Raw genomic sequence first — 15,704 nt, forward strand, 5'->3', positions numbered from 1 at the left:
GACAGTGATAGATCATTAGAGCTGTCAATCAAACAGCTATAATGTCTGGTATATGTTGAGTGCAAAGATCAAACAAAGAAAGCAACAAAAAAGTGGTTTTAACGATCTTCTACGACTACAACATCAAGATGAGATTTTGACAATACCCGATCCTGATATATTTAAAGTATTTGGTGTATTTACAGTGAGATTAGAAAGAGATTTATAAAAAGCATGTGTTTTCAGTGTTGTTTTTTTGCCTTTTTGTGTCTCAAAGCTCGTTCTTTCAACACACGGCCTGTTTTAGAGTCTACGTACAGTTTAGACAACGATTATTCGACAATCAAATTATCGATTTCGTTTGCGATGAACCTGATGGACTCGTCTCAACCCGAATGCAAACACACAAAAACCTTGCAGTATTAGTATCTTTGGCAGAGAAGTTACGTGGAGACAGACACACACAGACAATGTAGCAGTAAATTGGGTAAATTCGAGTAAGTGCTCTCGACAAGGTTAATGGAATGGACCATCCCTGGACCGGCCCCGCACTGTATTAAGTGGAAATAGCCGCGTCGCCGTACCCGCTAAGTACTTCGGCGGTGCCAACGGGGCCCTAATAAAGAGAATGATCCCCCTGTTTTGACAAAGACGCCCGGGGGGGAGGGACGTTATACCAATTCGCCGTTTGAGATTCCGAGCACTGACAAAACACCCATTTGTGGCCTTTCTATGCGCCGCTAAAAAATCCCACGGAGACTTCGGATGTGGGTAAAAAACAACTGCCAATTTGCAAAAAAAAAAAAAAAAAAAAGGTGATGTGCCTTGTTTACTAATGCGGGAGAGCTATGGGGCTAAAAAATGCGACCACACAGAGGACTGCAGAGGAGGGACGCTGCGTTTCTTGGCACGGATTGTAGCAGATTTAGTTTTGTGTGTGTTTGTGTGTGTGTGTGTGTGTGTGTTGCTGTGACTGGGAGGCTAATTATGAAACCTCTGCTGTTATTGCACTACAGTGGCCATGTTGGAGGCGTGGGGTAACAGAAGGGGCAGCGGCGAGGTTTATGTGGGTTAGGTCCCATTAGGCTGTGTGAGAAAGACCTTATTAGGGGGCGCTTTATGAGGGAGATTTAAAGCTCATTTCACACCGTACGAGCGGGAAAAGGATCAAATTCGAGAGGGCAGCGGCCACTTCCTCCACCACGGCGGACTGTAAATGTTTTAAAAGGACAGGGCTAATACTGAGGAGAGGGGAGTTTTGAGAAGTAGCATCGCTCAGGCGTAACATTATGACCAGCTAGAGGCAGGAAAAGTTAGTTTGTTTAGCTGTTGATGTACAAAAATTAGCAATGGGAATAGGAAATGCCACTTAAGTACACTTAATTAGCCTTAATAAAGCATAAAGAAAGACTCCATAACGAAAAAATAGTTGAAGAATGATTCAGGCTACTTAGGGTATTAATAATTACTTTTTAAAGGCTATTTGAAGATTGGAAAACAACATCAAATAAATTCAGTGCTAAAAACAGAAAAATAATCATGCCTCGGAGCCACTGAACTCAGACGTCCCGGGTTTAACGTTAGACACAGTTTTGATGCATGTCTTTGTGGACTTCTTAAACATTTTCGGAATGCGGTGTGATTTCAGGGCTATCGTTTGGACTCCGGATGAGAAGGAAACCGTAATCCACTAGACTTAAACTTAATCCCAAACTCTGAAACATGAGCTTTGGCTGACCCCCTGAGAGAGACGTTACCTTCGCATTTGTCCGCCCCAGTCCCGCTCGTGTCACCGAAAGTCTTTAAAAAAACAAACGTTCCAATCACGTCGCACGCTGCAGTCTTCTGGACAAGCCGTAATCACACACTAGGACTAAACCGGGACTCGGATCGGTCATTCATTCAGGTGGTGTAAAGTTAGCACTGTTGATAAGCGATAAACAATTCAAAACATTGCTGTTCTTTTGAAGGTCCACAGAATAGTGTCCATAAAAGGAAAAAGGAAAAGGTCACGTGACTCAAGCCCAAGAACACAAAGCCATAACCGGTCAAACACCTGGACTAAACAACCAGGACTAAACCAGGACAAATCCAAGTCAAAACCAGGATTAAACTGGGACAAAATACATAATACAGTTGACTATTACGTATAGGGCTGTCAAAGTTGTGTAATTACTCTCACAATTCTCACGTCAATCTTAAATTTACAATGTGCAGTGCTTAAGAGCTACGCTGACATCATGCCTGTAAATGTGCACATAAAATCCCTCAGTTTTCACGTGAGCGCAGATCATCCAGAAGCTGATGTTTACGAGTGCAAATTGGAGAAATGCTAAATGCTAAAGGCTAAAGGCTTAGCCCCGCGCGGCAGGTCAAAACCAAAGATGCATGCTGAGATGTCGACACAAGTAGTAAGTAAAATAAACGTACAAACATTTCACTTAATCACTACAGATCACACAGGCCACCATACGAGCCGGTTACAGCCGCAAGCGGTGATGACGGCCCTTTAACCCCAATAAACCTGTCGTTTAGTTGCGTACATTTGACTGAAACAACTGACAAATGATTGGAGCTTTTGAAATAATGACATTTTCTGACACTAAAATTGCTTCCAAAAACAAAAAGTAAAAAAGTGTGATCCATATATTATTTTTTTCTTTCTTTTCGCAAGCCCTACTTTCAGATCATACTATGAACAAACGGTGGCACAGAAGGTTCCGATGTTCCTCTTTTAGCTCGAGAACCCTTTACAACAGCCGGCATTGTCTTGGAACACAGCTCATTTCCCTGCACAGTGGCATGAATAGCCGTGTTCACAATGCAGACGGCTTACAGAGGCAATTCCCCGCGAATAAAACCTCTTAACATTTGGTCCTCTCCTGGCAATGGACTCCGGGAACAGTCATTTCGAGCCATACAGGATCTCACTTACCGCGATATAATAGACCTTGGCTTTCTGCACGAGCTCCCAGTTGCCGTCCAAGTCCAGGTGTTTTTCCTTTTTGTAGCAGTTCGCGGCTGCCAGGTTAGCGACGAGGGACCTGCGTGGACAGACACTATAAATCTTCACCGCCTCCACGCTTATCATCCATCTTAATTTCAGCTCAAAAACATGGCTAAAAAACATTCGGGCCTCGCAGACTTCGACTCCGTTGCTCTCGGCGATGCGGAGGTGTGATAATGGAGTCGGGGAAAGCGCCAAGGTGAAAGAAGTCGCGCGGACGGCTTCATGAAATCGGTTTGAGACACATCTTTTCGGGACGTTGGAAGAGACGCGTGTTCAGAGTAAGGCCCCCGGGCCAATTACGGTACATTTGAGGGATTAAAAAGGGCCGCGGTTGGACAGAATTATCAAATTGTTTCGGTCGAGTTTCTTTATTTTTTTAGATACCACGACAAAGTGTCACAAATGTCATAATTTTGTGCTGGTCCAAAGCCTGTATAAAAGAGGAAGTAGTGATGCTATAACTCTAAAATCAAATGGAAATAAAGTTGTAATGGGCAATATATCCAAATGTTGATGATATTGTGAATGTTGTTTTGAATATACGCAAAATTTTATTGTTTATACCGTATTTTCCGGACTATAAGTTGCACCTTTTTTCATAGTTTTGACTGGGGTGCGACTTATATTTATACTTATATACTTATACTCCGGAGCAACTTATATGTGATATTATTTGTTATTTAAACACTTGCAACCGCATTTCATTCTCCAGTGCAAATATGTTTTTTTCTTCTCTATTATGCATTTTTTGGCTGGTGCGACTTATACTCCAGGGCGACTTATAGTCCGGAAAATACGGTAGTAAAAATGCTACAAAAATAAACACTAAAATAATGGTATAAGGAGCGTCCTCTATTTGCATTCTGCACTTTTGTGATTCATTTTACAGATATTTCATATTTGTCTGATAATCAAACCTCAACTAATGCGATTATAGATACGTTTTAACACATTTACGTTGGATTGACATAATCGCCTTAAGGCTGTCATCCAGATACTCCAAAACAAGAAAGAGATATTCATTTTTTATCAACATCACACTCTCTTAGTTGTCATGAAACTTAAAACTCAAAGGCATTTTAAAAACTAACTCACACTAATACAATAGTGAGGCAATATGATGTTCAGTAATTGGTATGTAATGTGTCAACACAGGAAGTTCTTTATTTAATTCCTGTATTATTATTTTTATTAAATGGTGGGAGCTTACAAGGGCAAACTCGCAAGGGCAAAACGCTGAGATTAATTAGTACTCTGCTGTTTTTGTGATTACATATCATTTATCCTTCATTTTCAAGCTACAATACAATAAATAAACTTATAACTCTGTATGTAAATAACTGAACACAGCGCTTAACACTGGACTAAGGGTTCTCCATATCAAAATTGGGACAAACTAGGACTAAAACTTGGACTAGATCAGAACAAGGACTAGAATAGGCCTAAAATGTCAAAGTCTAAACTACAGGATTTATGTAAATTTTTTTTGACCTTTTAATTGTGACCATTTGATGTGCCTGTTTCGTTCCAGTTGCACTCGCTCTTGCCCCATTAGTTCTTTCTAATCCGATTTATGTCCACTCAAAGCCAAGCCGGCACGACATTCCACCAAATCACGCCGTTCCACTCGACCAGAATGACACGCGAGTGCCACAATCGGGGACCTTTAGGCTTTATCGATGGCCGGGCCGGAGTAGCTCCAGTAAAGCTCCTCGACTCCTCTCCTCCTGTCACGTCTCTAACAGCGGCCGGTGATGGAGCGGCGCCGGATCGATACTCCACACCGCTACTGTCAATCACTCGCCGTTTGGCCCCCGCCGCTCGGCCTTGTGGGATATTTGATGTGTGCTCCGACGCCTACAAAGGTCAGAGAGCTCGCCCCGGGAGTGCGGCTGGGTAATGTAATGTTTCGTACAGGTGTCGAACAGGAGCCGGGGAGGCCGCGGGAAAAGGGAAAGGTCTCGCCGCGGACGGGAAACTGAGAGAGCGGCGAATGCGCATGCCGCCTTCAGGGTCACCGGGAGAGTGGGACACAGGGAAACGTTTTATTCCTGTGACTTTATTGACATGTGGAGGTTGTTAAATGGGTTGCGCTTTGTAAATCCTGCGCCGTATATGGACTTTTTTTGCAGCGTAAATATGTCCTTTTTGTCCAAACTTAGGAGGGCTCAAAAAGTGGCAATCGATGTGTTTTTATTCTGATTTAAAACATTTGATGGATAAATATTACAAGTACTTTGATTATAAGATTTTTAAACTGTATAGAAATAATAATTTGATTGAAAAATTAGTCATACCTGCTCTAGGCTCTAAGCGATGCAGAAGAAGAATCTGCACTTCCTCTACCTCCAGAGTTTGTGGAGTTGTTTAGAAGTGACACAGAGGAAGAAGAATTCAGTGGATTGAGTGATTTGGGGTAAAACTGATGCTTTGGTAAACTTGTTAGCATGTTCTTTATGCTATAGTTATCTGAATAACTGTTCATATGTTACGTAACATAACAGACACTTACCGCAGTTTGTTGTCTTAGTCCTGGTTTAGTTCTAGGTTTAGTCCCTGGGATTAAACTGAGACTACATCCAAATTGGGGAACGAGAAGATGAGAATGTGACAAAATGTGACCGAATCAAATCTGCATTAGGACTCAGACTGGTGCAAAACCAGGACAAATGGAACTACAGCCTAAGAATAACACATGTATTAACCATGGAATAGTAAAGATCTAAGATCACACCTGTTGTCCCCGGTGATGCAGGCGGCACAGGTTCCCGTGGGCTCCGCGCTCTGCTCGTAGTAGTGCGCGTCAACGTGGGCCTCGTCCGCCTTCTGCTTCAGGATCCGCCCAAACTGATCCGTCCCGATGCAGCCGAAGAACGTGGCCACTTTGTGAGGCTTCTGGATCATCCACTGCGACACACGCAAAGGGAAACGGGTTTAAGGTTTTAACTGTAAATCATCGCCCAATACTCTTTACAACCACGAGTTTATAGTAGAAAAAGCTTCAGTTGTAGTCATCTGGACTCAGTTTGAAAAAATAGACGTTTCGACTCTCATCCAAGAGTCATTGTCAATAAAAGAATTTAGATCAAGAACTCCGATATTAATACTGTTCTGTGGTAAGACCCACCCATTGGGAGGAGCCTTCCTGAAGTAGAAAGAGTTGTTTGTTTCAACAGAAACTCCCCCCTTGTACCTTGTATCTACCGAGCTGGAAACCTTCTCTGATCACATCAATGCTGTGGACCCACATATCAGGTTTACAAGAGAAGACGCTAAGGAGAATCGCTTGGCCTTTCTTGATTGTTCCACGATCAGAGGAGAGGACGGGAAACTCCAAATAGAAGTATATAGGAAACCTACACACACGGACCAGTACCTGCTCTTTGTCTCCAACCACCCACTACAGCACAAGCTGGGGGTGATCAGAACCTTACAACACAGAGCTCAAGGTGTGCCCACCAGCTCAGAGGGCAAGAAGAAAGAGGAAAAACATGTCCGAAATGCCCTCTCAGCCTGTGGTTACCCCGCTTGGGCTCTCAACAGAGTGAAGAGAACCAAGAAGCAGGACAAAAGGGAAACTGAACAGAGAAGGGTGTTTCTATCCCTTATGTCTCTGGCCTGTCGGAAAAACTGCAGAGAATTTTTAGACAACACGAAGTCCCTGTTTATTTTAAACCAGGAAACACTTTAAGACAAAAACTGGTTCACCCTAAGGACAAGTTGCCGACTCAAAAACAGAGCAATGTAGTTTATTCGATCCAATGCAGTGAAGAAAGCTGTAAAGAACGTTACATAGGTGAGACAAAACAGCCTCTACACAAGAGGCTCTATCAGCACAGAAGAAATACAAGTTCATGACCTCAGAGTGCAGTGCATCTCCATCTTGAAGCCTCTAATCACTCGTTTGAAGACGGTGAGGTGAAGGTTTTAAGCAGGGAGAAAAGATGGTTTGAAAGAGGAGTCAAGGAAGCTATTTTTGTTAAAAAAGAAAGACCTTCTTTAAACAGAAATGGAGGGCTAAGGTTTAATCTTCCTGTTATTTATAATGGGTTACTGAACCCCTGGAAAGGTAGAGGACCAGGACAAGGGCATTTAGATGCTAATCAGGTACTCAGGGTGGTTGAGCCAGGGTCTCACAAAGACAAAGAGGATTCTTATAGCCCATTAAGATTCTGAATAGGCTAGCTCGGTAGATACAAGGGGGGAGTTTCTGTTGAAACAAACAACTCTTTCTACTTCAGGAAGGCTCCTCCCAATGGGTGGGTCTTACCACAGAACAGTATTAATATCGGAGTTCTCGATCTAAATTCTTTTATTGACAATGACTCTTGGATGAGAGTCGAAACGTCTATTTTTTCAAACTGAGTCCAGATGACTACAACTGAAGCTTTTTCTACTATGGAACACGCCTGGACGAATGAGGGATTACACCGACACAACCACGAGTTTAGAATAAAATGCCAAAAAACAACGAATGTAATCTGAAAATGTTTAAGTTTGTCAGCCAAACAGACCTTCATGTCAATGTTTTTTTCAAATTATGCCATGTATGCAACAATGGACAGAGAAGTCAAAAAATAATTTAAATATTTTGAATCGACACCCACTAACGCAAATATTAAATTGATATTGAAACTACTATCAAGACAAAACAGAAAGAGAGCGATGCAGAAAAGAAAACACATAAATATAGGAACGAATCAAATTTTTCCTGAATAGTTTTAGACTGGTCTGCATTTATGTCAGAAGTCATTTAATATCACCAGGGAAAATCTAAGAAAATACAACTATTCAGGATTGAAAATTACATTCAATTGTCTGTATTTTGATAGGCTTCGGGCATCAAGTCAGTTCCTAAGCATCAAAATTTAGTCAAACTGTGATTAATCCCATCACAATTAGGGATTATTATGTTAGTCAATAATCATGATTATTCAGGTCACTCACAATTTAACCGTAAGAACCAAAAAATAATTATTGTGACCATTGTAGAAGCAAAATTAAGTATTTTTTTGTTCAATAGATGGTCCAAAAAGTCTATCAAAATGTAAATACCGGTTAAAAAAAATGTATCTGGCTGTTTTTGTCATATTTTACTGTTTTTTGTCTGTCAGAAAGTTCAATTACGACAAGTCGGTCACAAACTTGAAGAACAGTAACATAAAACAACAAGAATGAAAGAAAATGGACGATGTCGCTGTTCGGTCACACTTTCAGTAATCAAGAATAGTCTTTAAATCGTCTCCCAAACAACGTAACGCTAAAAATGTGATATCGCGACATCCCTGATCACAACGCCACGCGAAACCTCCAAAGAAGCAGACGAGCAGCACCTCTTAAAGGCAAAACAACGCCACATCACGCGCTCTCACGTCCTGTAACGAGCGGACAGCAGAATCCCACGCGCCCCCAAACGTAAAATGAATGAATAATATATCAGATGCACAGTATGTTGTTTATTCGCGCTAAACTCCATGTGTCCTCCGTGGAAGACATCTTTCTGTAGGCTGAGTGTGCAGTCTGTACGGGCCGAGTTCAGCCCAGGCAGATGGCTCTCAAACTGCAGCTCCTTCTGAACATACTGCGGCTCATATACGAGGCTCCGGCTTCTGTAAACATGGCCATGTCAGCAGCTTTACACTTGCTTTCTTGTCTTTCTTAAGTTGAAATCGCCTTGGAAACAACAACAACAACAACAACTACAACTAGTACAAGATTTCTTCTTCTTCTTCTGGGCCAGAGGTGTACAACACGCTGCCACTTTAGCAATGGGCGCACAGATTATGCCCAACACTAGATGGGTTTCGGTAATGATAAAATAAATAAATAAGTGCTATATTAGACAAAATATTACAAATAAATACAAGATTAACCCAGAATTGCACCAGGTCTAAACCAAGACCGGACAGAATCAAACAAGGACTAAACCAGGATTAAACCAAGTCTAAACTAGTGCTAACCCAGATTTTATTTTCCCCTGAGCATATAGCAAAAAAAGAAAAATCATGTAAATCTACAATGATCACCATTAACAGCATTAATGAAATGTAGTAAAACACAAATTTCCTGGAAAAGGAGTGGGATGAAGTATAAGGTTTTATCTCCCAACCCCTCATTACAGCCGTTAAAACTATAATAAACCGCTTCCTTTATTATGTCCTGTAACTTTTTATTTAACATTTTACTTAGAACGAGACAAAAAGAAGTTAATTAATGACAAAAGGTCATCCTCTCCTTCTTATACTTTTCAAAAGTGAGTTATTCTAAAGTTTTTTTTTTTTGAAATGGTTTTATATTTAGACATTCTTTGTTTTTTGTTCCTTCAGTTTGTTCCACAGTTTTATTCCCTGAACGAATTAAACTAGTAAACAGGATTTTGTTTTAATTTTTTCTATTTGGAAGCTAGGTTGCGGGCCGGTTCAGATGGTTTGGAACGTCTGATCTGAATTACACAGCTTTACGTGGAAGTTTACGGGAAAAAGCTCTGTTCCCTTTTCGCCTCAAACCTACCGCCCTAATAATACTTTATAACTTCTATTATTACTTCAATCTAAAATGTTACTCATGCACCTGCTACATTTGCAAACAGAGCTTCGGATCATGCATCGCCGCGCTACATTTTTGTGCGTCTCGTGACGTGCGCCTGCTGCTCGCCGCGTTCAATTTTACCCTGTGAAGATTTATCGATGTGCGGAGCGGTTATTGCAGCTTCCTTCTGTTTTGTTGCTGACTGAGGGCCCCCAGAGCAGACACGGACCTGCTTTCGGGGATGACCTGGAGAGTACGTGAGATTAATCATCGCACATCGCCGAAAGGAGGAGGAGAAAAAGATTGCGTTGTAGTGAACTCGGATCTCCCACGGCACATGTCGAGAACGTACTGTATAATGTTCATTACTTTGAGGGAGACGCCGCCGTGTTATTGGTTGGGATAAGCCAATAGAAGGGCTGAAATAACAAGTTTGGAAGAGCTCTTTCTTGTTTTTAATAAATTACCTGAACTTGGGTTGACAGTGTCTTAACCTGCATAAAGTATTGAGGACACAACCAGCGTAGAAAAATTGATAAAATCGCAATTTTTGTTATGAAAATGTGCAAAATTTGAACGTTACATCATTTACGTCTCTATGAACTCTCTTGGGGCGATGCTGCTCCAGATGCAGTGCTGTTTTTTTTATGACCTTGTTTGCATTGTTGTCTCTCTTTTTATGGACTCCAGGTCAGGAAATAAATAAACGATATTATGGGACAGAAAAATATACATTGGAGCTAATACGTTTTACATTAAGAATGTGACTAGACCTAATGTAGTTTCACGGTCCTTGAATAGTTTAAAGTTGCTTTTACCGTACCAAAGGCTAATGGAAGCTCACATCAATCCAACTATGACGACAGACTGATGAAGAACTGAATGAACATCCTCTTTATGCTAAAACTCAAATAATCTAATCTATATCGAAAAAAAAACAAGAATATCTGGTATATCGATCGCCTTTAGTAACAAACGAAACAAAAAGACTTTAAAAACAAGGGTATATCGGGTATAAAATGATATTTCCGCACTGTGATTACATTTTTACAGACATTTTACACATTTCTGATAATTAAACCTCATGAATACAAGATACTCAACAACAGACAAAAACGTGATGTCCTTTTTGTCATTCTCACCAGCCTCTACTGCCCCGTGCTGCATTTTAATCAACACAACTGTACATATATTTGCCTGTAGCCGATGCGTTGCCACTTCTGCTACTCTGTTTTAATCCATTCTCTACAGACACTGAAGTGCATCTTGCGATATAATTAATCTTTCGGGACCGGCGCCTTTCCCCAGCTAAGTAAATACATCACAGCGCGCTCCTAGCACCTTTCAAGATCAGTTTTCAAGCTCAATTTCTCCCTCCCTTTAGTGTAACCGGTGCCGGGGGACATCCCAGACTCTTAATTTGACTGGAGCGGCCCGCGAAAATGAATTGCCTCGATGTACGTTTTGGCAATTTCCGTGCGGTGCCAGAGCGAAGGGTAATTGGGATGTGACTAAGCATGAGCGCGCGGCCGGCGAGGGGTTGGTCGACCTCGGCGCGACCCCAGGCCGACGGCGCTTTCGTGGAAATGGGGAGGCATTATCTCGCATAATCTGGGAATAGACGGGGGGGGGGGGCTGTGCATGAGCTATGTACAACAGCTTCAATTATGTAAATGGTTGGTTGTGAGACAGTGGCTACATTCAGAGGCAAAAATTTGGTTAAATTAACTGTTTTGTGGAGTTACAACTGAAAACTAAAGGGCAAATATCAAAGGGGCACAATCTAACTTTTCTGTTTTGCCTCAGAGATTGTGTTCCACAGTAAAGCATTAAACTTATACAATTACAGGCGTGTTGTGTTCCTTGGTAAAATTGACTGGAAAAACCTTGTTACAGTGTCGCTGACCTGTAACTCAGCCTGGTGGCATCGCTAGTTGCTCGTCTCCATGGAGGTTTAATGCCATACTGAGGAACATTCCAGGCCAAGCAGTAACATCTCAATGGACACGAGCAAGTGGCAAATCCATAACAAATTCACCTTCTTGACCTTCAAAGAGTTGTTTTTTTGGAAGTCAAGAAAACGTGACTCGGTGTAGTTTCTTCACACGCGAACATTGCACGTCGTAACCACGTCAAGATGATTAAATTGATCATTGAACAAGCTTCAAACACACGTCCATCACAGTCAGTCAAAGCTCCACAGTCCTGACAGCGAATCACTCTTACCTGGAGAGAACGCTGCATCGAACTACACGGCATGGAGCTACACATGAAAAATAAGACTTCATTCTGGCATATTTACAGAGATGTTTATTCTTATGCATTGTCACTGAAAGACCGTATTTTCCGGACTATAGTTTATAGTTTTGGCCGAGGTGCGACTTATACTCCAGAGAAACTTATAAGAGATATCATTAATTATTTTCACACTGACAAACGCAAGAGGGCACTCTAGGCTCTAAGCGACACAGAAGAAGAATCTGCACTTCCTCTTCCTCTGGAGTTTGTGGAGTTGTTTAGAAGTGACACAGAGGAAGAAGAATTCAATGGATTTAGTGATTTAGTGATACATTTCCGCAAAAAAATATACTCCAGTGCAACTTATATTTATAAGATAAGATAAGATATTCCTTTATTGTCCCACATGGGGAAATTTCATTGTTGCAACGCAGGTAGATACAGAGGCAGATACAGAAGAAAAGAACAGATCACTTATAGGAAGTTTGAAAAACACTCTCAGTAGAAGATATCTATATATTATATTTATTTATTTTGAAATTTTTTTGGTTGTTGCGACTTATACTCCGGTGCAACTTATAGTCCGGAAAATACGGTAAGTACATAAAGTGTGATTATTCAAGTCCCAATGTTCACAGAATAATCTAGAGAATTTCAAAAGCATTTTTTTTTTTTTAATCCATTCCATACACCACATTATGTCACATTTACTTTATCATTCAGAAAGTTTGATTTCATAAAGCTGGTCAAATACTTTGTAAATCAATGTATCAACAGCATGAATGAGACTAAATGAATCATTCGTCGGTTCTTCTTTTGTAACGCCGTCAGTAATTGTGAATAATAATCGTCAAAATCGTGACGTTTCCTCTTGTAACAACGGCACAAAAGCTGACAGCGTGACCCCCGTGTGTAGTTTGATGCAGTTTTCTCTCCGGGTAAGAGTGATTGAACAGGAGCTAACGGGCCTCGTCGCTGTCAGGTCTGCGGAGCGGAGATCTCGTATGAACCAGGGCCGCGACTGACTGTGATGGACGTGTGTTTGAAGCTTGTTTAAAACGACACAAAGAGCTGAGACCGCAGCTGTCAGACCGCCACCTCTGGCACCGCGGGCAACGGGGCTATGCGGCGGCAACGGGGGCGACGCGTACGGGCTCCGGATGTATCAAAGAAGTGCAGGTACAGGTGGAGAGAGGGTCTTTGTCGAGAGTACCTGGAGCTCTTTTTTTTAGCCTACTCTGCAAGTTTTAGATGCTTAGAAAGAATAGAGCAGCCTGCAAGACACGGAAAGAACAAACAAACAACAAACAAACTAACTAACTAACTAAACCAATCCAGGGAAAGAATCAGCTAACACTTTTACCTTAATGCATGTAAGGTGCATTTAATTCAGTCCAAAAACACCCACCATTATAAATCTTGCTTATCTGGCTTATTATTATAGATCCAGTTAACGTTACTTTATTCTTCAGAAGTTTTGATTTAACAAAGCTGGTCTCAAATGTGAGGAATGATGATATGTTGACAATGGGAATTAACGAAAAAAGATTTTGCTGTTGTAAATAGTCGTTAAATTGTGTTGTTCCTTTGCACAATAATCATAACTTAAATTTGACGTTATGACAGGTATGTGTTAATTGTATGAGAAGATATGCAATCATATGAAATGTTAGCATCGAGTTAGCATGTTTAAAACGATACACATTTTATATACAGTTGCATATACAGTTGTTTACTTCTGACGGTTCTCACTGCTATTCTAACGCCATTTCTGTTGGACATGGAAAAAACATTATAAATAATGATAAATTGATAGTTTAAAGATATATTTATAACGGCTGCTTTGGTTTAGTTTGAAACCAATTCAATGCTAACTTTTGTTGATAGTTTATTTGTCAAACTGGTTTAGAGGTTTAGAAAAAGGGTTACCGTATTTTCCGGACTATAAGTTGCACCTGTAGGGTCTCAAACTACATGTATTCAGTTTATGATTAAGGGAGATTTCTCAGCAGAAACGAGACAAGACGGGGCACCAGGATAAAACCCAAAGAGCTAAGATACGGTCCTTAATCGCGCTCGTTAAAAAGGTCTGAAGGGTGTTTCACGATTCAGGGACATAGTCTATTCAAACAAACAATAGTCAATAACTCTTTCGTGTAGTTTATTTATCCAAAGGGCAATCAAAAACACCAGATCAGATCAGATCAGATTTGACAGCAAATTGCATGCAGATAATGTTAAACCAGGGTTTTGCCTTTGATAATCAAACGTGTCTATGCTAATCTATATCAAAAAGGGGGAAAGTGAGAAGCTAAAAGGGAGGAGGAACAGCTGAGCTCTACCCAAACCACGCCACAAAAGAACGGCACACTGAACTCGGCTTACGGTTTGTAGAGACTCGGTCCGGCTGGTCCTTGTCCGCGGACGAGATCCGTAGCGAGGCGTCGCGTGTAGCGGTGTGGCGGCGAAGGTTCGTGAAGCGGGCGGCGGCCGTGGAGCGGTGTGCTGGCCGTGGAGCGGTGTGCTGGCCGTGGAGCGGTGTGCTGGCCGTGGAGCGAGGAAGGCAGCGGCGGCTGTGAGGTCCTTGGCGCCGGTGGCAACGGAGGCGATATCCGAGAGTTCCTTAGCGGTAGAACGCTTTAGCGGCGTGTTAGCTCCTCACGCGGCCTTTACTCAGATGAGAGCGTAGCGCTGATCCACGTAAACGGCGTAGATTACTTCAAAAAGAAAAGAAACGAAGTAGCAAAGAAAGTCTCTGTCCGGTTTAGCGCTTAAGCTTAGTTCCAGGTGGTTCCAGGTGGTTTCAGGTGGTTTCAGAGTCCAGGGCTGGCATGGCCTTGTCGACCACGTGAAGGACGGATTTTTGTTGAGACAAAGGAAAAAGTGAAAGGCTCGTCCGTGGAGACGGCTCCCAAGAGAAAAGACAAAGGGATGAGAAGAGAAGAGAAGAGAAGAGGAAGAGAAGAGAACGTTTCTAGCTTGGAGCGTCTTTTTGATACCTGGCCCGCAGGGCATGCTGGGAGCGAAAGGGGCGGGCGCTACTGCGCAGACTTCCCGTTTAACATTTCCTGGTCGAGAAAATAAAGCTAGAGTAACGTAAATAATGGCAAAACATTTAAACCCTGTTTTAACATTTACACGTTAGACACTTTTGGGCAGTTTGTACACATTATTTCTTGAGGTAGATACATTTTACATCTTCTTTCACCTGTGATGAGCACTTGAGTTAAAGCATTGGGAATATAAAACCTTAAACAGTGGAAAAATACGTAACACAAGGTGAAACATGCGGTGTACGGAGTTGATTCGGACAAACATTCATGGCATAATCACATAAAACATAGTTTTCATCGGGGCGTCCTCCTGTAAGACTGTGGGGAGAAGATCTGTTATCACACAAGTCACAGCGGCTCCCTGCGGTGAGGGACAGAGGGAGAACGAAAAACCCCCAATGTTCAAAGAGAGATTTTCTGTTATCTGGCCGTGGAATGTCCATCTCCATTCCCCTACACACCGTACCGGAGTATAAGTCGCACCAGCCAAAAAATGCATAATAGAGAAGAAAAAAACATACATAAGTTGCACTGGAGTATGAAATGCGGTTGCAAGTGTGAAAATAACAAATAATATCACATATAAGTCGCTCCGGAGTATATAAGTATAAATATAAGTATAAGTCGCACCCCGGCCAAAACTATGAAAGAAAGTGTGAGTTATAGTCAGGAACATATGGTATTAGTAATGGTTATGGTTAGGTTATGGTTAGGTTTAGGGTTTGGAAAACAGTCTGTCTTAGTTGATGTGTTGGTAGTAAATGCAGATGACAAAAACGAGCCAAAACACGATGAAAAAGAACAGCTTGGGTCTGTTTCACAGCCACAAACACTCGCTGTTGCCCTTTTTCCCCGCATTCGCTCCGTCGTCCCGTTTTATGACACTGCCATTACAA

General features: G+C 41.7%; 1 protein-coding gene across 2 annotated transcripts in view; it reads right to left on the minus strand.

Annotated features, from left to right (window-relative positions):
• Positions 1-15,704, minus strand: part of LOC140368636 (adenosine kinase-like) — a 256,046-nt gene that overhangs the window by 151,597 nt on the left and 88,745 nt on the right. For both annotated transcript variants that reach the window (XM_072455627.1, XM_072455628.1), the window contains exons 5-6: positions 5,724-5,896; positions 2,915-3,023 (exon numbers count right to left, since the gene is read on the minus strand). In XM_072455627.1, coding sequence (XP_072311728.1) covers positions 2,915-3,023; positions 5,724-5,896 — 282 coding nt within the window. The remainder of the gene's footprint in view (positions 1-2,914; positions 3,024-5,723; positions 5,897-15,704) is intronic.

This window comes from Eucyclogobius newberryi, unplaced genomic scaffold (assembly GCF_026437365.1).
Source record: "Eucyclogobius newberryi isolate DKJ021-1_F unplaced genomic scaffold, fEucNew1.0.hap1 SCAF_20, whole genome shotgun sequence".
Taxonomy (NCBI): Eukaryota; Metazoa; Chordata; class Actinopteri; order Gobiiformes; family Gobiidae; genus Eucyclogobius; species Eucyclogobius newberryi.